This window comes from Coregonus clupeaformis, chromosome 26 (assembly GCF_020615455.1).
Source record: "Coregonus clupeaformis isolate EN_2021a chromosome 26, ASM2061545v1, whole genome shotgun sequence".
Taxonomy (NCBI): domain Eukaryota; kingdom Metazoa; phylum Chordata; class Actinopteri; order Salmoniformes; family Salmonidae; genus Coregonus; species Coregonus clupeaformis.
Window position 1 is genome coordinate 37,253,396 of NC_059217.1, and position 25,555 is coordinate 37,278,950.

The 25,555-nt window shown below is 42.6% G+C and overlaps 1 protein-coding gene across 12 annotated transcripts; it reads left to right on the top strand.

Annotated features, from left to right (window-relative positions):
* The first annotated feature begins 633 nt into the window (after positions 1–633).
* LOC121540530 (trichohyalin) lies at positions 634–22,083 on the top strand. 12 transcript variants are annotated; one of them, XM_045207847.1, is made up of 31 exons: positions 634–1,715; positions 1,835–1,906; positions 2,008–2,058; positions 2,158–2,229; positions 3,088–3,462; positions 3,820–3,891; positions 4,171–4,215; positions 4,853–4,924; positions 5,072–5,218; positions 5,566–6,012; positions 6,505–6,576; positions 6,935–6,979; positions 7,616–7,687; positions 7,835–7,981; positions 8,321–8,770; positions 9,263–9,334; positions 9,756–9,800; positions 10,438–10,509; positions 10,657–10,803; positions 11,133–11,507; positions 11,864–11,935; positions 12,257–12,301; positions 14,597–14,668; positions 14,816–15,235; positions 15,674–16,039; positions 16,526–16,597; positions 18,230–18,604; positions 19,098–19,169; positions 20,734–20,805; positions 21,775–21,843; positions 21,955–22,083. In XM_045207847.1, exons 1-30 carry the CDS (start codon positions 689–691, stop codon positions 21,834–21,836), a joined length of 5,505 nt encoding a protein of 1,834 aa, XP_045063782.1. In that variant the 5' UTR covers positions 634–688; the 3' UTR covers positions 21,837–21,843; positions 21,955–22,083. The 12 variants fall into 12 exon arrangements, with proteins under 12 accessions (XP_045063782.1, XP_045063785.1, XP_045063784.1 ...); XM_045207850.1 differs by lacking the exon at positions 9,756–9,800; XM_045207849.1 differs by lacking the exon at positions 6,935–6,979.
* Positions 22,084–25,555: the final 3,472 nt, after the last annotated feature.

The window sequence follows — 25,555 nt, forward strand, 5'->3', positions numbered from 1 at the left end:
TTAGCAGCATCCTGTAGGTTGCTAACATTTAGGAACTCTCTTTTAGAGCTCTTTCGTTATGGAAGTGCACAGTATTGGTCAGGGTGACTTGCATGTTGAGGTGGGCCTGCTAAGGAAGGAGGTGGACCTGCTGAAGCAATTGGTCTGTATGGGGGAGATGAGATGGATAGAGAGACAGTCTCTGGAGATGAATAGAGAGATGGTGTTGAAGGAAGTGGAGAGGGACATACTTGAGAGGATGAAGAGGGAGGAGAAGAAGGAGCATGCAAAAATAAATCAGATGAAGGATGAAGACTTGCTGTTGATGGATATTAGAATGAGGGAAAGGGAGAGAGAGATGGAGGAGGAAAGGAGGAGGTTCATGGAGAAATCTGAGAGGCAAAAGGTAGAGAAACAGATGGCGCTCCAGAAGAAAAGACAGGAGGAGAGAGACAAGTGGGAGATATCTGAAAAGAAGAGAGTGGAGGAATGGAAAGAGTTTTACTGGAAGGAAGAAGAAGAAAACCGAAAGGAAGATGCATGGATGAAAGCAGAGAGGAAGGTGGAAGAAGCAAATAGAAAGGTGGAAGAAGCAAAGAGAAAGATGGAAGAAGCAAAGAGAAAGGTGGAAGAAGCAAAGAGAATGATAGAAGAAGCAAAGAGAACGGTGGAAGAAGCAAAGAGAAAGGTGGAAGAAGCAAAGAGAAAGATGGGAGAAGAACAACAGATGCTGAAAAAGCAAGCCAGGCTAACGGAGACCCTGAGCGATAGAAAAAGAAGAGACGGGGAAGAGAGAAAGGAAGATGAAAATAAGTGTGTGAAGGAAGCAAGGGAAGGAGACAGGAGAGAGCTCCTGAAAGAAAAGAGACTAAGTGCAGAAGAAAATATGACACACATGGAGAAACAAACTAGAGAGCTGGAGGAGGAGAGGAAGAGAGAAGTTGAGAGTCAGCTTAGAGAAGAGTTGAGAGAAAGGAAAGGCGAAAGAAAGCACGAGGAGGACATGAAAATAAGGAAACTGGAAGACACGGAGAGAGGTGAGATTTTAGGAAAAATGAGAGAGTTGGAGGAGATGACAATAAAGATGGAAAGACAGCATGCAGAGAAGACAGCGATGGAGAAGGAGGAAAGAAAGAGGGTGGAAGACACAGTGGGGAAGAAAAAGGTGAAAAAGATAATCTTGGAAGTGTGGGAATTTCACTTTGGAAGTGATGAAAGTTCGGAGAGTGACGATAGCGAAAGTGAGGAAACACCAGACAGTGATACTGCAATTGTCAAAACAACCGAAAAGGTTGAGAAGGAAAACAGTTCAGATGAGATGAAAGACAACAGTGTGGGGGTATGTCAAGATAGTGACACATCTGTGATTGAGGAAATCAACATGAAGAAAGACATGGTTGACAAAGACAATACAGACAACAACGTTGGTAAAGAGAAAACAACCCAAAACAACGAAAAGAAAGAGGAGGGTGAGAGAAAAGAGGGTCAAAGCCAAGACACAGAGACATACAAAACAGATGGAGCAACAGAATCTGACGAGCTCACTTTGACTCCTGGAAAGGGGTCAGATAGCAATGACTGTGAGAGTGTCAAATCCAACCAAGTGGAAGAAGAGGATGACCAAAAGGACAAAGGAGAGTTAGAGAGTCAGGAGGAGAGGAAGGAGGACAGGATACTTCCTGGAGTAGAGGGAGAGACTCAGCATCCTCAGGAAGACCAATCGGAAACGTCAAAAGGTAAAGAAGAAAGATGTTTGACAGCATGTGCAATTTGTCATTTATCTGTTATTAATTGTAGTGAATGCCACTGACATCGATGACACTTACCTTTTCACACCTTTATCTTCAAATGTCAGATTTCTCCATCTTTGATGTGGCAGAGGTGAAGACTCAGGACCCTGATGAGGATCAACCAGAAAAGGTCAAAGGTAAAAAGGAGAGGGAATAGACAGAGAATAAAGTGTGATATGTGAGGTTAGCTTCAACACCTTAACTTATACTGTCTGTTTCCCAACTCCCTCTCTCCCAGATTCCTCCATCTTCTCAGCTGGTGCTGAGGTCAAACAGACCCAGTGCAAAGGTCATCTTAGTTTACAGTTCTTTTGTACATTGAAAGTGTTATACAACTGCACACATGGAGTGTGGTATTAACATCCTCCATTTTCCTTTGTCTTGTCAGATGTCTCCATGGTTACTGCAACTGAGTCAAAGACTCTGAATCCTCAGAAGGACCAGCCAGCAAAGTATAAAGGTAAAGACCAGGGCCCGGTTTCCTGATAGCGATGGAACTTAAGCTTACTAGTGTTTTAACGATGCATCGTTTTTATAATGGCCGAAGATGTCACATGCGTTTCCCAAAACACCACGCAGAGAGAACGTTCACTAAGTGCGTCATTGGAGTAGGTCTCGATACTGATCGAAAGAAAGGCAGGGCTGCTCTCTGATCAGATTTCTCCATTTAAATCTTACCTTAACATTATAATTATTCCACAATACTGATGACGGATCAGCTCCTAGAGAGCCATTACCACCTTATGGCTGCAAATATTGAGGCGGCTTATTCTAATGCTTACCCTATAATAATGCACTAAATCACAGATTCATTTGGCCCATCAGTGCGCACATGTTGTTACACATCATGAAATATATTGAGGTAAAAATTACAGACAGTGTAGCCTACAAATAGAAGTAAATTGACTGAACATGAAATTGATTTCAATATGATTGAAATATAGGCCTATACAGCCAACTGGATTTTTTTTCTAATGCAGTCATCTCGGTTTTCAGTTGAAGCAAATGTTTATCCTTCGCTTGTTGAATTGCAAAGATATTGGCAACTTCGTATTTGTAGTTAACTTCCTGCCGAAGTTATCGTCAGTCACAGAGAGACAGATAAACTGCTTGATTCTATGTTTAGCGGATGTCTTCTGTGCAGAAAGTGACGCGGAAGGGCAAAAAAAAATCTAACGACGCATTTAGCTGTCTGATATCAGTGGAGTTTTCTGGTTGAATCACCCTTCTTTCCACCCAATTTTGTTTTTATGTGATGACGTTGAATCAACCTCTCTCTCTCTCTCTCTCTCTCTCTCTCTCTCTCTCTCTCTCTCAGAATTCTCTGTGTATTCCACGGGCAGTCGAGGCGTGGCCAAGGTCCCCCAGGTTCTGCAGGTCAAAGTGAGTAATAAAAGTGAGAGTGTCCAAAAGAAAGATGGGAATGACAAAGTAACAGCGCCAAAGACAGATGCAGAGCTCCTTATGGACAAATTTGAGAGGATAGCAGAAGAGGAGAGAATTTGGCCTTGTCAGAAGGATAGGAGAGATAAAGACCAGGCCAAAGAGATAGAGGGAAAGAGAAAGGAGGAGGAGGTGCTGTCTAAAGAAGAGCAGCGCAGGCTGAGGAATGAGAAGGCCTTACAGGAACACCTGGACAGGGTAAAGAATCCGGAAATGACAGGCAAACAGACCAGACAACCACAATGTAAAGGTAGGACCAGGCAAAGTGACAAGGGACTCAAACACAAAACATTTCATTCTCTGTGGTTTAAAAGCAAAGAGCACCATCGCGCTCTCCCTAAAGTTAGGTTGGTGCGTAAAACCCTTAAATTCAAATAAGCAATAAAGTGTGATGGTCCGCACTCAAAAAGATGTCGCATAAAGCTGACGTCATTTTTTTTGTTTTTGTTTTTGTCTTTTTCACTGCATGAGGGATAGCGTACACAGATTATGTGTGACTACTCCTCTGCTGCATTGAAACAGCCTATAGGACTTAACTCTACTTTTACTGCTGTGTGTTATTGTCCTATCAAATCTCCATTCATATATATTCCTTTTCTGTCCTTAGATTACTCTATTTTCACTGCATCAGGGCTAAAGAGCAAGGACCCGCATGATCAACAGTCAGCAAAATGCAAAGGTAAAACATGAAGGGGGATAGAGAGGGACAGACTTTTCACAAAGTATTTGATGACACAGTGCAAAGATAAAAAGGACGAGAGAGAGAAAGAGAGAGAGACAGAGAGAAAGAGAGAGAAAGAGAGAGAGAGAGAGAGACTAAGAAGAGAGAGACTAAGAAGAAAGACCACTAGTGGATAAGGAGAAGAAGAGCTCAATGCTTAAAGTTCAGAATGTGAAGTGAGCATGAATTCCTTCAGTATGTTTATCTATCTCTCCTCTTTCCCACCTCTCTCCGCAGATTTATCCATCTTTTCAGCTGATGCTCAGACGCAGCAGTGCAAAGGTAAGAAATAGGAGGGGTGCAGCATTATGAATTGCTGTGTCATATAAGACCCACTACCCACTGGGCACAAACTGGTTGAATCACCCTTCTTTCCACCCAATTTTGTTTTTATGTGATGACGTTGAATCAATATGGAAAACTGCTTGGATTTGCAAAACGTCATCAATGTAAAGGAATTTCAGTAATGTTTGTATTTTTTTTCACCCAACTTTTAACCTAAATCCAATGACATGGTTCACATTTAGTTGATTTCACGTTGAATTCACGTTAGTTGACAACTCAGTCAAATGTAAATCAAAACTAGATGTTGAACTGACGTCTGTGTACAGTGGGTAATATTTTAATTTTTTATTTTCATGTCATCTTAGTTTACAGTTGTTTTGTACATTGAAACTATTCAATCTATGGTAGTCACACATTCATATTTGGATTGCAGCCTATTACATGAATACAATGATCTGTTGGACCATTGATATTCACTGTCCTTGAACTTGTCTAGTAAATTATATTGTGTTTAGTTAATTTGAAAGCATGTCCAGCATGAAAGCATCGTCAATATTGTACATCTTTTAGTGTTTAGGGTATTATTTTCAAACACACTGATATTAACACCAGCCATTTTCCTTTTTCCTGTCAGATGTCTCCATGGTTACTGCAACTGCGTCAAGGACTCTGAAAGCTCAAGAGGACAACCCAGCAATGTGCAAAGGTGAAAAAGGCTAGAATGACCATATTGATGCAATGATGCGTGCTGAGCTAGCTTGAAAGCTTGTTCAAGGTGTTTCTATTACGTCTCTATGTTATATCTGTCTAGTAATGTCCCTTCTCTCTCTTCTCTTGTCTGTGTTTGCTGCAGCTGGAGGAAAGACTCAGAACTCTCAGACGGACCAGGCAGCAAAGGTCAAAGGTGAACAGGACCTGACAAGTGGGGGAATTAATCAAGAGAAGACGGAGATAGAGGTCCTTCAGAGATCTCGTCAGGAACAGCTAGCTAAGTGCAAAGGTAAGGAGGGTTGGAGGTACATGCTATGATAAGTAGAGCTGTCTGAGGTGCTTTTTACATTTTAAATACAACTTTTAGTAATTTAGCAGACGCTCTTATCCAGAGCGACTTAACAGTAGTGAGTGCATACTTTTTATACTGGCCCCACGTGGGAATCGAACCCACAACCCTGGTGTTGCAAGCGCCATGCCATACCAACTGAGACACACTAGGCTCTAAATAACAGCGATGATGTTTATTTCCAATCTCTCGCTCTCTCTCGCTCTCTCTCGCTCTCTCTCTCTCTCTCTCTCTCTCTCTCTCTCTCTCTCTCTCCTTCTCTCTCTCTCCCTCTCTCTCTCTCTCAGATTTCTCTGTGTTTTCCACGAGCAGTCAAGGCGTGGCCAAGGTCCCCCAGTTTCTGCAGGTCAAAGTGAGTAAGAAAAGTGAGAGTGTCCAAAAGAAAGATGGGAATGACAAAGTAACAGATCCAAAGACAGTTGCAGAGCTCATTATGGACAAATATGAGGGGATGGCAGAAGAGGGGAGAAGGGGGCCTTGTCAGAAGGATAGGAGAGATAAAGACCAGGCCAAAGAGATAGAGGGAAAGAGAAAGGAGGAGGTGCTGTCTAAAGAAGAGCAGCGCAGGCTGAGGAATGAGAAGGCCTTACAGGAACACCTGGACAGGGTAGAGAGGACAGGCAAACAGACCAGACAGCGCAGGCTGAGGAATGAGAAGGCCTTACAGGCACACCGGAACAGGGTAGAGAATCAGGAAGGGACCGGCAAACAGACCAGACAACCACAATGTAAAGGTAGGACCAGGCAAAGTGACAAGGGACTCAAACACAAAACATTTCATTCTCTGTGGTTTAAAAGCAAAGAGCACCATCGCGCTCTCCCTAAAGTTAGGTTGGTGCGTAAAACCCTTAAATTCAAATAAGCAATAAAGTGTGATGGTCCGCACTCAAAAAGATGTCGCATAAAGCTGACGTCATTTTTTTTGTTTTTGTTTTTGTCTTTTTCACTGCATGAGGGATAGCGTACACAGATGTTTCTGCTTTGCATCCTTCAGGGTGGTTTAGCATCACGTTGTACTCAGATGATGCCATCTTAATCCCCATGGGGAGGCTAATAAAACTGTATTACATTTAAGTAACAGCAGTGTATCTCACTAAGGTACTGAGTTATGTGTGACTACTCCTCTGGTGCATTGAAACAGCCTATAGGACTAAACTCTACTTTTACTGCTGTGTGTTATTGTCCTATCAAATCCCCATTCATATATATTCCTTTTCTGTCCTTAGATTACTCTATTTTCACTGCATCAGGGCTAAAGAGCAAGGACCCGCATGATCAACAGTCAGCAAAATGCAAAGGTAAAACATGAAGGGGGATAGAGAGGGACAGACTTTTCACAATGTATTTGATGACACAGTGCAAAGATAAAAAGGACGAGAGAGAGAAAGAGAGAGAGACAGAGAGAGACAGAGAGAGACAGACAGAGAGACAGAGAGAGAGACAGAGACAGAGAGAGAGAGAGAGAGAGAGAGAGAGAGAGAGAGAGAGAGAGAGAGAGAGAGAGAGAGAGAGAGAGAGAGAGAGAGAGACTAAGAAGAAAGACCACTAGTGGATAAGGAGAAGAAGAGCTCAATGCTTAAAGTTCAGAATGTGAAGTGAGCATGAATTCCTTCAGTATGTTTATCTATCTCTCCTCTTTCCCACCTCTCTCCGCAGATTTATCCATCTTTTCAGCTGATGCTCAGACGCAGCAGTGCAAAGGTAAGAAATAGGAGGGGTGCAGCATTATGAATTGCTGTGTCATATAAGACCCACTACCCACTGGGCACAAACTGGTTGAATCACCCTTCTTTCCACCCAATTTTGTTTTTATGTGATGACGTTGAATCAACATGGAAAACTGCTTGGATTTGCAAAACGTCATCAATGTAAAGGAATTTCAGTAATGTTTGTATTTTTTTCACCCAACTTTTAACCTAAATCCAATGACATGGTTCACATTTAGTTGATTTCACGTTGAATTCACGTTAGTTGACAACTCAGTCAAATGTAAATCAAAACTAGATGTTGAACTGACGTCTGTGTACAGTGGGTAATATTTTAATTTTTTATTTTCATGTCATCTTAGTTTACAGTTGTTTTGTACATTGAAACCATTCACTCTATGGTAGTCACACATTCATATTTGGATTGCAGCCTATTACATGAATACAATGATCTGTTGGACCATTGATATTCACTGTCCTTGAACTTGTCTAGTAAATTATATTGTTTTTAGTTCATTTGAAAGCATGTCCAGCATGAAAGCATCGTCAATACTGTACATCTTTTAGTGTTTAGGTTATTATTTTCAAACACACTGATATTAACACCAGCCATTTTCCTTTTTCCTGTCAGATGTCTCCATGGTTACTGCAACTGCGTCAAGGACTCTGAAAGCTCAAGAGGACAACCCAGCAATGTGCAAAGGTGAAAAAGGCTAGAATGACCATATTGATGCAATGATGCGTGCTGAGCTAGCTTGAAAGCTTGTTCAAGGTGTTTCTATTACGTCTCTATGTTATATCTGTCTAGGAATGTCCCTTCTCTCTCTTCTCTTGTCTGTGTTTGCTGCAGCTGGAGGAAAGACTCAGAACACTCAGACGGACCAGGCAGCAAAGGTCAAAGGTGAACAGGACCTGACAAGTGGGGGAATTAATCAAGAGAAGACGGAAATAGAGGTCCTTCAGAGATCTCGTCAGGAACAGCTAGCTAAGTGCAAAGGTAAGGAGGGTTGGAGGTACATGCTATGATAAGTAGAGCTGTCTGAGGTGCTTTTTACATTTTAAATACAACTTTTAGTAATTTAGCAGACGCTCTTATCCAGAGCGACTTAACAGTAGTGAGTGCATACTTTTTATACTGGCCCCACGTGGGAATCGAACCCACAACCCTGGTGTTGCAAGCGCCATGCCATACCAACTGAGACACACTAGGCTCTAAATAACAGCGATGATGTTTATTTCCAATCTCTCGCTCTCTCTCGCTCTCTCTCGCTCTCTCTCTCTCTCTCTCTCTCTCTCTCTCTCTCCTTCTCTCTCTCTCCCTCTCTCTCTCTCTCAGATTTCTCTGTGTTTTCCACGAGCAGTCAAGGCGTGGCCAAGGTCCCCCAGTTTCTGCAGGTCAAAGTGAGTAAGAAAAGTGAGAGTGTCCAAAAGAAAGATGGGAATGACAAAGTAACAGATCCAAAGACAGTTGCAGAGCTCATTATGGACAAATATGAGGGGATGGCAGAAGAGGGGAGAAGGGGGCCTTGTCAGAATGATAGGAGAGATAAAGACCAGGCCAAAGAGATAGAGGGAAAGAGAAAGGAGGAGGAGGTGCTGTCTAAAGAAGAGCAGCGCAGGCTGAGGAATGAGAAGGCCTTACAGGAACACCTGGACAGGGTAGAGAGGACAGGCAAACAGACCAGACAGCGCAGGCTGAGGAATGAGAAGGCCTTACAGGCACACCGGAACAGGGTAGAGAATCAGGAAGGGACCGGCAAACAGACCAGACAACCACAATGTAAAGGTAGGACCAGGCAAAGTGACAAGGGACTCAAACACAAAACATTTCATTCTCTGTGGTTTAAAAGCAAAGAGCACCATCGCGCTCTCCCTAAAGTTAGGTTGGTGCGTAAAACCCTTAAATTCAAATAAGCAATAAAGTGTGATGGTCCGCACTCAAAAAGATGTCGCATAAAGCTGACGTCATTTTTTTTGTTTTTGTTTTTGTCTTTTTCACTGCATGAGGGATAGCGTACACAGATGTTTCTGCTTTGCATCCTTCAGGGTGGTTTAGCATCACGTTGTACTCAGATGATGCCATCTTAATCCCCATGGGGAGGCTAATAAAACTGTATTACATTTAAGTAACAGCAGTGTATCTCACTAAGGTACTGAGTTATGTGTGACTACTCCTCTGGTGCATTGAAACAGCCTATAGGACTAAACTCTACTTTTACTGCTGTGTGTTATTGTCCTATCAAATCCCCATTCATATATATTCCTTTTCTGTCCTTAGATTACTCTATTTTCACTGCATCAGGGCTAAAGAGCAAGGACCCGCATGATCAACAGTCAGCAAAATGCAAAGGTAAAACATGAAGGGGGATAGAGAGGGACAGACTTTTCACAATGTATTTGATGACACAGTGCAAAGATAAAAAGGACGAGAGAGAGAAAGAGAGAGAGACAGAGAGAGACAGAGAGAGACAGACAGAGAGAGAGACAGAGACAGAGAGAGAGAGAGAGAGAGAGAGAGAGAGAGAGAGAGAGAGAGAGAGAGAGAGAGAGAGAGAGAGAGAGAGAGAGAGAGAGAGAGAGAGAGAGAGAGAGAGAGAGAGAGAGAGAGAGAGAGAAGAGAGAGAGAGAGAGAGAGAGAGAGAGACTAAGAAGAAAGACCACTAGTGGATAAGGAGAAGAAGAGCTCAATGCTTAAAGTTCAGAATGTGAAGTGAGCATGAATTCCTTCAGTATGTTTATCTATCTCTCCTCTTTCCCACCTCTCTCCGCAGATTTATCCATCTTTTCAGCTGATGCTCAGACGCAGCAGTGCAAAGGTAAGAAATAGGAGGGGTGCAGCATTATGAATTGCTGTGTCATATAAGACCCACTACCCACTGGGCACAAACTGGTTGAATCACCCTTCTTTCCACCCAATTTTGTTTTTATGTGATGACGTTGAATCAACATGGAAAACTGCTTGGATTTGCAAAACGTCATCAATGTAAAGGAATTTCAGTAATGTTTGTATTTTTTTTCACCCAACTTTTAACCTAAATCCAATGACATGGTTCACATTTAGTTGATTTCACGTTGAATTCACGTTAGTTGACAACTCAGTCAAATGTAAATCAAAACTAGATGTTGAACTGACGTCTGTGTACAGTGGGTAATATTTTAATTTTTTATTTTCATGTCATCTTAGTTTACAGTTGTTTTGTACATTGAAACCATTCACTCTATGGTAGTCACACATTCATATTTGGATTGCAGCCTATTACATGAATACAATGATCTGTTGGACCATTGATATTCACTGTCCTTGAACTTGTCTAGTAAATTATATTGTTTTTAGTTCATTTGAAAGCATGTCCAGCATGAAAGCATCGTCAATACTGTACATCTTTTAGTGTTTAGGTTATTATTTTCAAACACACTGATATTAACACCAGCCATTTTCCTTTTTCCTGGCAGATGTCTCCATGGTTACTGCAACTGCGTCAAGGACTCTGAAAGCTCAAGAGGACAACCCAGCAATGTGCAAAGGTGAAAAAGGCTAGAATGACCATATTGATGCAATGATGCGTGCTGAGCTAGCTTGAAAGCTTGTTCAAGGTGTTTCTATTACGTCTCTATGTTATATCTGTCAAGGAATGTCCCTTCTCTCTCTTCTCTTGTCTGTGTTTGCTGCAGCTGGAGGAAAGACTCAGAACACTCAGACGGACCAGGCAGCAAAGGTCAAAGGTGAACAGGACCTGACAAGTGGGGGAATTAATCAAGAGAAGACGGAGATAGAGGTCCTTCAGAGATCTCGTCAGGAACAGCTAGCTAAGTGCAAAGGTAAGGAGGGTTGGAGGTACATGCTATGATAAGTAGAGCTGTCTGAGGTGCTTTTTACATTTTAAATACAACTTTTAGTAATTTAGCAGACGCTCTTATCCAGAGCGACTTAACAGTAGTGAGTGCATACTTTTTATACTGGCCCCACGTGGGAATCGAACCCACAACCCTGGTGTTGCAAGCACCATGCCATACGAACTGAGACACACTAGGCTCTAAATAACAGCGATGATGTTTATTTCCTCTCTCACTCTCTCTCTCTCTCTCTCTCTCTCTCTCTCTCTCTCTCTCTCTCTCTCTCTCTCTCTCTCTCTCTCTCTCTCTCTCAGAATTCTCTGTGTTTTCCACGGGCAGTCGAGGCGTGGCCAAGGTCCCCCAGGTTCTGCAGGTCAAAGTGAGTAATAAAAGTGAGAGTGTCCAAAAGAAAGATGGGAATGACAAAGTAACAGCGCCAAAGACAGATGCAGAGCTCCTTATGGACAAATTTGAGAGGATAGCAGAAGAGGAGAGAATTTGGCCTTGTCAGAAGGATAGGAGAGATAAAGACCAGGCCAAAGAGATAGAGGGAAAGAGAAAGGAGGAGGAGGTGCTGTCTAAAGAAGAGCAGCGCAGGCTGAGGAATGAGAAGGCCTTACAGGAACACCTGGACAGGGTAAAGAATCCGGAAATGACAGGCAAACAGACCAGACAACCACAATGTAAAGGTAGGACCAGGCAAAGTGACAAGGGACTCAAACACAAAACATTTCATTCTCTGTGGTTTAAAAGCAAAGAGCACCATCGCGTCTCCCTAAAGTTAGGTTGGTGCGTAAAACCCTTAAATTCAAATAAGCAATAAAGTGTGATGGTCCGCACTCAAAAAGATGTCGCATAAAGCTGACGTCATTTTTTTTGTTTTTGTTTTTGTCTTTTTCACTGCATGAGGGATAGCGTACACAGATTATGTGTGACTACTCCTCTGCTGCATTGAAACAGCCTATAGGACTTAACTCTACTTTTACTGCTGTGTGTTATTGTCCTATCAAATCTCCATTCATATATATTCCTTTTCTGTCCTTAGATTACTCTATTTTCACTGCATCAGGGCTAAAGAGCAAGGACCCGCATGATCAACAGTCAACAAAATGCAAAGGTAAAACATGAAGGGGGATAGAGAGGGACAGACTTTTCACAAAGTATTTGATGACACAGTGCAAAGATAAAAAGGACGAGAGAGAGAAAGAGAGAGAGACAGATAGAAAGAGAGAGACAGAGAGAAAGAGAGAGAGAGAGAAAGAGAGAGAAAGAGAGAGAGAGAGAGAGAGAGAGAGACTAAGAAGAGAGAGACTAAGAAGAAAGACCACTAGTGGATAAGGAGAAGAAGAGCTCAGTGCTTAAAGTTCAGAATGTGAAGTGAGCATGAATTCCTTCAGTATGTTTATCTATCTCTCCTCTTTCCCACCTCTCTCCGCAGATTTATCCATCTTTTCAGCTGATGCTCAGACGCAGCAGTGCAAAGGTAAGAAATAGGAGGGGTGCAGCATTATGAATTGCTGTGTCATATAAGACCCACTACCCACTGGGCACAAACTGGTTGAATCACCCTTCTTTCCACCCAATTTTGTTTTTATGTGATGACGTTGAATCAACATGGAAAACTGCTTGGATTTGCAAAACGTCATCAATGTAAAGGAATGTCAGTAAAGTGTCTTCACTGACATTTTCAACATGTCCCTGACTGAGTCTGGAATACCAACATGTTTCAAGCAGACCACCATAGTCCCCATGCCCAAGGACTCTAAGATAACCTGCCTAAATGACTACCGACCCGTAGCACTGACGTCTGTAGCCATGAAGTGCTTTGAAAGGCTGGTCATGGCTCACATCAACAGCATTATCCCAGAAACCCTAGACCCACGCCAATTTGCATACCACCCCAACAGATCCACAGATGATGCAATCTCTATTGCACTCCACACTGCCCTTTCCCACCTGGACAAGAGGAACACCTACGTGAGAATGCTATTCATTGACTACAGCTCAGCATTCAACACCATAGTGCCCTCTAAGCTCATCACTAAGCTAAGGATCCTGGGACTAAACACCTCCCTCTGCAACTGGATCCTGGACTTCCTGACGGGCCGCCCCCAGGTGGTAAGGGTAGGTAACAACACATCTGCCACACTGATCCTCAACATGGGGGCCCCTCAGGGGTGCTTGCTCAGTCCCCTCCTGTACTCTCTGTTCACCCATGACTGCATGGCCAGGCACGACTCCAACACCATCATTAAGTTTGCCGACGACACAACAGTGGTAGGCCTGATCACCGACAACGATGAGACAGCCTATAGGGAGGAGGTCAGAGATCTGGCCGTGTGGTGCCAGGACAACAACCTCTCCCTCAACATGACCAAGACAAAGGAGATGATTGTGGACTACAGGAAAAAAAAGAGGACTGAGCACGCCCCCATTCTCATCGACGGGGCTGTAGTGGAACAGGTTGAGAGCTTCAAGTTCCTTGGTGTCCACATCACCAACGAACTATCATGGTCCAAACACACCAAGACAGTCGTGAAGAGGGCACGACAAAGCCTATTCCCCCTCAGGAGACTAAAAAGATTTGGCATGGGTCCTCAGATCCTCAAAAAATTCTACAGCTGCACCATCGAGAGCATCCTGACTGGTTGCATCACCGCCTGGTATGGCAACTGCTTGGCCTCCGACCGCAAGGCACTACAGAGGGTAGTGCGTACGGCCCAGTACATCACTGGGGCAAAGCTTCCTGCCATCCAGGACCTCTATACCAGGCGGTGTCAGAGGAAGGCCCTCAAAATTGTCAAAGACTCCAGCCACCCTACTCATAGACTGTTCTCTCTGCTACCGCACGGCAAGCGGTACCGGAGTGCCAAGTCTAGGTCCAAAAGACTTCTCAACAGTTTCTACCCCCAAGCCATAAGACTCCTGAACAGCTAATCATGGCTACCCGGACTATTTGCACTGCCCCCCCACCCCATCCTTTTTACGCTGCTGTTACTCTGTTAAGTATTTATGCATAGTCACTTTAACTCTACCCACATGTACATATTACCTCAACTACCTCAACTAGCCAGTGCCCCCGCACATTGACTCTGCAACGGTACCCCCCTGTATATATAGCCTCCCTACTGTCACTTTATTTTACTTCTGCTCTTTTTTTTCTCATCACTTTTTTTGTTGTTGTTTTATTTTTACTTTTTTTGTTTAAAATAAATGCACTGTTGGTTAAGGGCTGTAAGTAAGCATTTCACTGTAATGTCTGCACCTGTTGTATTCGGCGCATGTGACCAATAACATTTGATTTGATTTGATTTGAATTTCAGTAATGTTTGTATTTTTTTTCACCCAACTTTTAACCTAAATCCAATGAGATGGTTCACATTTAGTTGATTTCACATTGAATTCACGTTAGTTGACAACTCAGTCAAATGTAAATCAAAACTAGATGTTGAACTGACGTCTGTGTACAGTGGGTAATGTTTTAATTTTTTATTTTCATGTCATCTTAGTTTACAGTTGTTTTGTAAATTGAAACCATTCACTCTATGGTAGTCACACATTCATATTTGGATTGCAGCCTATTACATGAATACAATGATCTGTTGGACCATTGATATTCACTGTCCTTGAACTTGTCTAGTAAATTATATTGTGTTTAGTTCATTTGAAAGCATGTCCAGCATGAAAGCATCGTCAATACTGTACATCTTTTAGTGTTCAGGGTATTATTTTCAAACACACTGATATTAACACCAGCCATTTTCCTTTTTCCTGTCAGATGTCTCCATGGTTACTGCAACTGCGTCAAGGACTCTGAAAGCTCAAGAGGACAACCCAGCAATGTGCAAAGGTGAAAAAGGCTAGAATGACCATATTGATGCAATGATGCGTGCTGAGCTAGCTTGAAAGCTTGTTCAAGGTGTTTCTATTACGTCTCTATGTTATATCTGTCTAGTAATGTCCCTTCTCTCTCTTCTCTTGTCTGTGTTTGCTGCAGCTGGAGGAAAGACTCAGAACAATCAGACAGACCAGGCAGCAAAGGTCAAAGGTGAACAGGACCTGGACATTGACACAGACTGGTCAGAGAGTGACTATGATAGTGATGATGTGTTCCTAACTGACGAAATATGGCAAAAGAGGAAAGAGGACTATGAGAAGAAAAGACAAAACAATGATGACACAGTTACCGCATTACCGAATACAGATAGGATTGATGGAGAGATCTCAAGAGAAAAGAGTGGAAAGATAAATCAAGAGCAGATGGCTGCAGTGGAGGGAAAGACTCAGAACCCACAGACAGAGCAGCCAGTAAAGGTCAAAGGTGAAAATGACCTGACAAGTGGGGGAATTAATCAAGAGAAGACGGAGATAGAGGTCCTTCAGAGATCTCGTCAGGAACAGCTAGCTAAGTGCAAAGGTAAGGAGGGTTGGAGGTACATGCTATGATAAGTAGAGCTGTCTGAGGTGCTTTTTACATTTTAAATACAACTTTTAGTAATTTAGCAGACGCTCTTATCCAGAGCGACTTAACAGTAGTGAGTGCATACTTTTTATACTGGCCCCACGTGGGAAAACAACCCTGGTGTTGCAAGCGCCATGCCATACCAACTGAGACACACTAGGCTCTAAATAACAGCGATGATGTTTATTTCCAATCTCTCTCTCTCTCTCTCTCTCTCTCTCTCTCTCTCTCTCTCTCTCTCTCTCTCTCTCTCTCTCTCTCTCTCTCTCTCTCTCTCTCTCTCTCTCTCTCTCTCTCTCTCTCTCTCTCTCTCTCTCTCTCTCTCTCTCTCTCTCTCTCTCTCTCTCTCTCTCTCTCTCTCTCTCTCTCTCTCTCTCTCTCTCTCTCTCTCAGATTTCTCTGTGTTTTCCACGAGCAGTCAAGGCGTGGCCAAGGTCCCCCAGGTTCTGCAGGTCAAAGTGAGTAATAAAAGTGAGAGTGTCCAAAAGAAAGATGGGAATGCCAAAGTAACAGCGCCAAAGACAGATGCAGAGCTCCTTATGGACAAATTTGAGAGGATGGCAGAAGAGGAGAGAATTTGGCCTTGTCGGAAGGATAGGAGAGATAAAGACCAGGCCAAAGAGATAGAGGGAAAGAGAAAGGAGGAGGAGGTGCTGTCTAAAGAAGAGCAGCGCAGGCTGAGGAATGAGAAGGCCTTACAGGAACACCTGGACAGGGTAAAGAGGACAGGCAAACAGACCAGACAACCACAATGTAAAGGTAGGACCAGGCAAAGTGACAAGGGACTCAAACACAAAACATTTCATTCTCTGTGGTTTAAAAGAAAAGAGCACCATCGCGCTCTCCCTAAAGTTAGGTTGGTGCGTAAAACCCTTAAATTCAAATAAGCAATAAAGTGTGATGGTCCGCACTCAAAAAGATGTCGCATAAAGCTGACGTCATTTTTTTTGTTTTTGTCTTTTTCACTGCATGAGGGATAGCGTACACAGATGTTTCTGCTTTGCATCCTTCAGGGTGGTTTAGCATCACGTTGTACTCAGACGATGCCATCTTAATCCCCATGGGGAGGCTAATAAAACTGTATTACATTTAAGTAACAGCAGTGTATCTCACTAAGGTACTGAGTTATGTGTGACTACTCCTCTGGTGCATTGAAACAGCCTATAGGACTTAACTCTACTTTTACTGCTGTGTGTTATTGTCCTATCAAATCTCCATTCATATATATTCCTTTTCTGTCCTTAGATTACTCTATTTTCACTGCATCAGGGCTAAAGAGCAAGGACCCGCATGATCAACAGTCAGCAAAATGCAAAGGTAAAACATGAAGGGGGATAGAGAGGGACAGACTTTTCACAAAGTATTTGATGACACAGTGCAAAGATAAAAAGGACGAGAGATATAGAGAGAGGGAGACAAAAAAGGACGAGAGAGAAAAAGAGAGAGAGACAGAGAGAAAGAGAGAGACAGAGAGAGACAGAGAGACAGAGAGAGAGACACAGAGAGAGAGAGACAGAGACAGAGAGAAACAGAGAGAGAGACAGAGAGAGAAACAGAGAGAGAGAGACAGAGAAAAAGAGAGACAGAGAGAGAGAGAAACAGAGAGAGACACAGAGAGACAGAGAGAGAAAGAGAGAGACAGAGAGAGAAAGAGAGAGACAGAGAGAAATTCATTATTAGAGAGCGGACCCCATACTTCGCTGCCATATAGAGCACTTGGTTCTATAACTGATTGAGCCAGATTCTAATTGGAATTTCGATTTTAATATTCCTTTTAATGGCTCTTCTTGCTTTGTCTCTCAGCTCATTCACAGCCATGTGAAAGCTACCTGTGTTGCTGATATTTAGTCCTAGATACGTGTAACTTTTGGTGTGTTCTAATAGAACTGTGTCCAAATATAATTTATATTTGTCATCCTGATTTCCTGACCTTTTTTGGAATATCATTATATTCGGGTTTTTTTAGATTAACGGTCAGAGCCCAGGTCTGACAGAACCTGTGCAGATGATCTAGATGCTGCTGTAACCCCTCCTAAGTGGGAGACAGTTGCACCAGGTCATCTGCGTACAGCAGACACTTGATTTCAGTGTTGTGTAGGGTGAGACCAGGTGCTGCCGATTCTTCTAATGTTTTTGCCAATTCATAGAGGTTAAATAGTGTTGCACTTATTGGGCAGCCCTGTTTCACTCCACGTCCCTGAGAGAAGAAGTCTCGGCTTGTTGTCGATTTTAAGTTGTTTTTAGTGTACATTGATTTAATAACATCATATGTTTTCCCTCCAATACCACTTACTATTTGTTTGTAATAAAATACCTTAGTGCAAAATTGAATCAAATGCTTTCTTGAAGTCTACAAAACACGAGTAGATTGTGCCTTTGTTTTTGTTGACTTGTTTGTCAATTAGAGTGTGGAGGGTGTAAATGTGGTCTCTCTCTCTCTCTCAATTCAATTTCAATTTAAGGGCTTTATTGGCATGGGAAACGTATGTTAACATTGTCAAAGCAAGTGAAGTAGGTAGTAAACAAAAGAGAAATAAACAATAAATATTAACAGTAAACATTACACTCAGAAGTTCAAAAAGAATAAAGACATTTCAAATGTCATATTACGTCTATATACAGTATTGTAACAATGGGCAAATAGTTCAAAATTCTTTGTGGGTCTGTGTAATCTGAGGGATTCCACCTCATTTTGTGGGCAGTGCCTACGGCGGCCTCTCTCAATAGCAAGGCTATGCTCACTGAGTCTGTATATAGTCAAAGCTACTCTCTCTCTCTCTCTCTCTCTCTCTCTCTCTCTCTCTCTCTCTCTCTCTCTCTCTCTCTCTCTCTCTCTCTCTCTCTCTCTCTCTCTCTCTCTCTCTCTCTCTCTCTCTCTCTCTCTCTCTCTCTCTCTCTCTCTCTCTCTCTCTCTCTCTCTCTCTCTCTCTCTCTCTCTCTCTCTCTCAGATTTCTCTGTGTTTTCCACGAGCAGTCAAGGCGTGGCCAAGGTCCCCCAGTTTCTGCAGGTCAAAGTGAGTAAGAAAAGTGAGATTGTCCAAAAGAAAGATGGGAATGACAAAGTAACAGCGCCAAAGACAGATGCAGAGCTCCTTATGGACAAATTTGAGAGGATGGCAGAAGAGGAGAGAATTTGGCCTTGTCGGAAGGATAGGAGAGATAAAGACCAGGCCAAAGAGATAGAGGGAAAGAGAAAGGAGGAGGAGGTGCTGTCTAAAGAAGAGCAGCGCAGGCTGAGGAATGAGAAGGCCTTACAGGAACACCTGGACAGGGTAGAGAATCAAGAAGGGACAGGCAAACAGACCAGACAACCACAATGTAAAGGTAGGACCAGGCAAAGTGACAAGGGACTCAAACACAAAACATTTCATTCTCTGTGGTTTAAAAGCAAAGAGCACCATCGCGCTCTCCCTAAAGTTAGGTTGGTGCGTAAAACCCTTAAATTCAAATAAGCAATAAAGTGTGATGGTCCGCACTCAAAAAGATGTCGCATAAAGCTGACGTCATTTTTTTTGTTTTTGTTTTTGTCTTTTTCACTGCATGAGGGATAGCGTACACAGATGTTTCTGCTTTGCATCCTTCAGGGTGGTTTAGCATCACGTTGTACTCAGACGATGCCATCTTAATCCCCCATGGGGAGGCTAATAAAACTGTATTACATTTAAGTAACAGCAGTGTATCTCACTAAGGTACTGAGTTATGTGTGACTACTCCTCTGGTGCATTGAAACAGCCTATAGGACTTAACTCTACTTTTACTGCTGTGTGTTATTGTCCTATCAAATCTCCATTCATATATATTCCTTTTCTGTCCTTAGATTACTCTATTTTCACTGCATCAGGGCTAAAGAGCAAGGACCCGCATGATCAACAGTCAGCAAAATGCAAAGGTAAAACATGAAGGGGGATAGAGAGGGACAGACTTTTCACAAAGTATTTGATGACACAGTGCAAAGATAAAAAGGACGAGAGATATAGAGAGAGGGAGACAAAAAAGGACGAGAGAGAAAAAGAGAGAGAGACAGAGAGAAAGAGAGAGACAGAGAGACAGAGAGAGAGACACAGAGAGAGAGAGACAGAGACAGAGAGAAACAGAGAGAGAGACAGAGAGAGAAACAGAGAGAGAGAGACAGAGAAAAAGAGAGACAGAGAGAGAGAGAAACAGAGAGAGACACAGAGAGACAGAGAGAGAGAGACAGAGACAGAGACAGAGAGAGAAAGAGAGAGACAGAGAGAGAAAGAGAGAGACAGAGAGAGAGAGACAGAGAGAAATTCATTATTAGAGAGCGGACCCCATACTTCGCTGCCATATAGAGCACTTGGTTCTATAACTGATTGAGCCAGATTCTAATTGGAATTTCGATTTTAATATTCCTTTTAATGGCTCTTCTTGCTTTGTCTCTCAGCTCATTCACAGCCATGTGAAAGCTACCTGTGTTGCTGATATTTAGTCCTAGATACGTGTAACTTTTGGTGTGTCCAAATAGAATTTATATTTGTCATCCTGATTTCCTGACCTTTTTTGGAATATCATTATATTCGGGGTTTTTTAGATTAACGGTCAGAGCCCAGGTCTGACAGAACCTGTGCAGATGATCTAGATGCTGCTGTAACCCCTCCTAAGTGGGAGACAGTTGCACCAGGTCATCTGCGTACAGCAGACACTTGATTTCAGTGTTGTGTAGGGTGAGACCAGGTGCTGCCGATTCTTCTAATGTTTTTGCCAATTCATAGAGGTTAAATAGTGTTGCACTTATTGGGCAGCCCTGTTTCACTCCACGTCCCTGAGAGAAGAAGTCTCGGCTTGTTGCCGATTTTAAGTTGTTTTTAGTGTACATTGATTTAATAACATCATATGTTTTCCCTCCAATACCACTTACTATTCGTTTGTAATAAAATACCTTAGTGCAAAATTGAATCAAATGCTTTCTTGAAGTCTACAAAACACGAGTAGATTGTGCCTTTGTTTTTGTTGACTTGTTTGTCAATTAGAGTGTGGAGGGTGTAAATGTGGTCTCTCTCTCTCTCTCTCAATTCAATTTCAATTTAAGGGCTTTATTGGCATGGGAAACGTATGTTAACATTGTCAAAGCAAGTGAAGTAGGTAGTAAACAAAAGAGAAATAAACAATAAATATTAAAAGTAAACATTACACTCAGAAGTTCAAAAAGAATAAAGACATTTCAAATGTCATATTACGTCTATATACAGTATTGTAACAATGGGCAAATAGTTCAAAATTCTTTGTGGGTCTGTGTAATCTGAGGGATTCCACCTCATTTTGTGGGCAGTGCCTACGGCGGCCTCTCTCAATAGCGAGGCTATACTCACTGAGTCTGTATATAGTCAAAGCTTCTCTCTCTCTCTCTCTCTCTCTCTCTCTCTCTCTCTCTCTCTCTCTCTCTCTCTCTCTCTCATGGTATTAACATCCTCCATTTTCCGTTGTCTTGTCAGATGTCTCCATGGTTACTGCAACTGAGTCAAAGACTCTGAACCCTCAGAAGGACCAGCCAGCAAAGAGCAAAGGTAAAGACCAGGGCCCGGTTTCCTGATAGCGATGGAACTTAAGCTTACTAGTGTTTTAACGATGCATCGTTTTTATAATGGCCGAAGATGTCACATGCGTTTCCCAAAACACCACGCAGAGAGAACGTTCACTAAGTGCGTCATTGGAGTAGGTCTCGATACTGATCGAAAGAAAGGCAGGGCTGCTCTCTGATCAGATTTCTCCATTTAAATCTTACCTTAACATTATAATTATTCCACAATACTGATGACGGATCAGCTCCTAGAGAGCCATTACCACCTTATGGCTGCAAATATTGAGGCGGCTTATTCTAATGCTTACCCTATAATAATGCACTAAATCACAGATTCATTTGGCCCATGTAGCACATGTTGTTACACATCATGAAATATATTGAGGTAAAAATTACAGACAGTGTAGCCTACAAAAAATAGAAGTAAATTGACTGAACATGAAATTGATTTCAATATGATTGAAACATAGGCCTATACAGCCTACTGGATTTATTTTCTAATGCAGTCATCTCGGTTTTCAGTTGAAGCATATTTTATCCTTCGCTTGTTGAATTGCAAAGATATTGGCAACTTTGTATTTGTAGTCAACTTCCTGCCGAAGTTATCGTCAGTCACAGAGAGACAGATAAACAGCTTGATTCTATGTTTAGCGGATGTATTCTGTGTAGAAAGTGACGCGGAAGGGCGAAAAAGAATCTAACGACGCATTTAGCTGTCTGATATCAGTGGAGTTTTCTGGTTGAATCACCCTTCTTTCCACCCAATTTTGTTTTTATGTGATGACGTTGAATCAACATCTCTCTCTCTCTCTCTCTCTCTCTCTCTCTCTCTCTCTCTCTCTCTCTCTCTCTCTCTCTCTCTCTCTCTCTCTCTCTCTCTCTCTCTCTCTCTCTCTCTCTCTCTCTCTCTCTCTCTCTCTCTCTCTCTCTCTCTCTGATGTCTCTATATTTGCAGCTGGGAAAAATCGCTTTGCTAAATTCTTCAAAACCCTTGTGTGCAGAAAAACGAAGGCATAATGCATAGGTAAGAGAGGACAATGTTACAACTCAGAGAATGTTAAAGCTGATGACTGAAGTTTGTTTGACACACAGTATTACATGATTCTAACAATGATACCTTTTTGTATTTTTTCAGTTCCTGACGTTTTCCTTGCTAACAAGTGACCTCTGCAATTTTACAAATATTTTCTGAAATTCATTCTCATGCTTTCCCTTGTTTTCTATATCCATTTCTATATAAAATTCTTCAAGCATTATAAAATAATAAAAATAATTTTAGCATCAAATGTTTGTGTGTGCACATTGTTTTTAAGGGTCAGGTCAAGACCAATTCTGTGTTCTGTGTTTTGCTAGAGAGAAACTGTATGGATATTAGCCCAGATTCCTAACCTCTAGTTTTGCCAAGACTTTCAAAAAAAAATTGTCACCAGCCTTAGATTCTCCACAATTATTTTGTCGCATTAGACTTGAAAGATATGCTAAGAGAATTGAGCGTGCCAGAGAAAATGGTCTCTAATGTATCCACAGTTTTGTACTCAAAGCATTCTTTCTCTCTTTAGATTGTCACAGATGGTTGTGGCCATAGAGCTCGCCAGTTTGTAGTCCTAAAAACTGGAAATGAAACCTCATTCACAGATAGGGGTCTACCTGTGCCTGAGCACCTGCCCTTTGCCCTCCCACTCACAAGTGCCCTTTTGGTGGTATATTTATACTTTTTTGTATACAGTTTTTGCCATTGTTGTTCTAAACCCACTGTCCGCAAGTTGTCGTCAAGTTCCCCACACCCCACCTCCACCCCATCCATGGTTGGTTGCGCCTGTTTCCCAGTCTGCCCTGTATGGAGATTGCACCCTTCCAGTATCCAAACATGCATGGCTTGAGATGTATATATATCTATCTCTCTCTCTCCCCCGACCCCCCCCACCCCCCCCCTCTCGCCCCTCTCGCCCTCTCTCTCTCGCCCTCTCTCTCTCGCCCTCCCTCTCTCTCTCGGCCTCTCTCTGTCTCTGTGCATGCCAATACATCAGCTTAATGGAGATACAAGTCAAATGCCTATACAGTGGGGAAAAAAAGTATTTAGTCAGCCACCAATTGTGCAAGTTCTCCCACTTAAAAAGATGAGAGAGGCCTGTAATTTTCATCATAGGTACACGTCAACTATGACAGACAAATTGAGCAAAAAAAATCCAGAAAATCCCATTGTAGGATTTTTTATGAATTTATTTGCAAATTATGGTGGAAAATAAGTATTTGGTCACCTACAAACAAGCAAGATTTTTGGCTCTCACAGACCTGTAACTTCTTCTTTAAGAGGCTCCTCTGTCCTCCACTCGTTACCTGTATTAAATGGCACCTGTTTGAACTTGTTATCAGTATAAAATACACCTGTCCACAACCTCAAACAGTCACACTCCAAACTTCACAATGGCCAAGACCAAAGAGCTGTCAAAGGACACCAAAAACAAAATTGTAGACCTGCACCAGGCTGGGAAGACTGAATCTGCAATAGGTAAGCAGCTTGGTTTGAAGAAATCAACTGTGGGAGCAATTATTAGGAAATAGAAGACATACAAGACCACTGATAATCTCCCTCGATCTGGGGCTCCACGCAAGATCTCACCCCATGGGGTCAAAATGATCACAAGAACGGTGAGAAAAAATCCCAGAACCACACGGGGGGGACCTAGTGAATGACCTGCAGAGAGCTGGGACCAAAGTAACAAAGCCAACCATCAGTAACACACTACGCCGCCAGGGACTCAAATCCTGCAGTGCGAGACGTGTCCCCCTGCTTAAGCCAGTACATGTCCAGGCCCGTCTGAAGTGCATTTGGATGATCCAGAAGAGGATTGGGAGAATGTCATATGGTCAGATGAAACCAAAATATAACTTTTTGGTAAAAACTCAACTCGTCATGTTTGGAGGACAAAGAATGCTGAGTTGCATCCAAAGAACACCATACCTACTGTGAAGCATGGGGTTGGAAACATCATGCTTTGGGGCTGTTTTTCTGCAAAGGGACCAGGACGACTGATCCGTGTAAAGGAAAGAATGAATGGGGCCATGTATCGTGAGATTTTGAGTGAAAACCTCCTTCCATCAGCAAGGGCATTGAAGATGAAACGTGGCTGGGTCTTTCAGCATGACAATGATCCCAAACACACCGCCCGGGCAACGAAGGAGTGGCTTCGTAAGAAGCATTTCACGGTCCTGGAGTGGCTCTAGCCAGTCTCCAGATCTCAACCCCATAGAAAATCTTTGGAGGGAGTTGAAAGTCTGTGTTGCCCAGCGACAGCCCCAAAACATCACTGCTCTAGAGGAGATCTGCATGGAGGAATGGGCCAAAATACCAGCAACAGTGTGTGAAAACCTTGTGAAGACTTACAGAAAACGTTTGACCTGTGTCATTGCCAACAAAGGGTATATAACAAAGTATTGAGAAACTTTTGTTATTGACCAAATACTTATTTTCCACCATCATATGCCAATAAATTCATAAAAAATCCTACAATGTGATTTTCTGGATTTTTTTTTCTCATTTTGTCTGTCATAGTTGACGTGTACCTATGATGAAAATTACAGGCCTCTCTCATCTTTTTAAGTGGGAGAACTTGCACAATTGGTGGCTGACTAAATACTTTTTTTCCCCACTGTATGTCAGCATGAAAACATATTCAAACACATATTCTCAGCTGGATAATGCTGTGGGATAGTGCCCTCTAGTTCAGGATGTGATCAATAATCCAGTCATTGCACAGTCTATTAAAGTATGTGTATATAGAAATCAGCCACAGGGCTGTCTGCCTCACAGACATTCTGAGTACGTACCGTATGTTATTGAGAAATAGGTTCTGGGGGATCCTTGCCAATTGGATGAGGAGACAAAGAAAGGAGACCAGGAAAAGAGACTAGGAAAGAAAGTCAGCTCCCATTGCTGGGACACATCACGAGACATGAACCCTGATGTCAAACGTACTCTTAGATGGCTGTTCTCTCTCCATACAAGCTGTGAGGGTCGCATGAAAGCTCAGCTGAAATGAACAGGATCAGATATGCCCCCGGTTGCCAGATTGAAGGTTGCCAGATTGACGGTTGGCAGATTGACGGTTGCCAGATTGAGATTTACAAAAAAATGCCCTGGCTCATCTATCCAGACTAGGGGGTATTCCTCCTGAGCTTCCTCCTCAGAAGTGTGCATTCACACACTTGATACAGCATAGCCTACATATCTTCATTTTCATTTCATGAGGGAGTTGGGGAATGCTTCTGGTATTGTGCATTTGTTGCTTAAGACGGGGTCTGTTATAAGATGTGTGTTTGATGCCATTTTTTGTTATTCTGTAAATGTCTTGTTGGCACAGATACAACTTAATAGGTCATTTAGTTATTGTGTAAATGTCTGGTTAGCACAGATACAACTTAATAGTTGTATTGTAATAATAACAGATACCACAACTCCCACGTGGAGTTCCAGGTCTCAGGCAGCCTCTGGAACTGCCGTTCTGCTGCCAACAAGGCAGAGTTCATCTCAGCCTATGCTACCCTCCAGTCCCTCGACTTCTTGGCGCTGACGGAAACATGGATTACCACTGAAAACACTGCTACTCCTACTGCTCTCTCCTCGTCTGACCATGTGTTCTCGCATACCCCGAGAGCATCTGGTCAGCGGGGTGGTGGCACAGGAATCCTCATCTCTCCCAAGTGGACATTCTCTACTCCTCATCTCTCCCAAGTGG

Excerpts from the sequence above, each read along its gene's own strand:
- LOC121540530 (XM_045207847.1), top strand. The coding sequence starts at position 689 with ATGGGAGAAGAACAACAGATGCTGAAAAAGCAAGCCAGGCTAACGGAG. Across the intron at positions 12,302-14,596 it reads TCAGACGCAGCAGTGCAAAG|ATGTCTCCATGGTTACTGCA; the intron begins GTAAGAAATAGG and ends TTTTCCTGTCAG. Across the intron at positions 15,236-15,673 it reads ACAGCTAGCTAAGTGCAAAG|ATTTCTCTGTGTTTTCCACG; the intron begins GTAAGGAGGGTT and ends TCTCTCTCTCAG.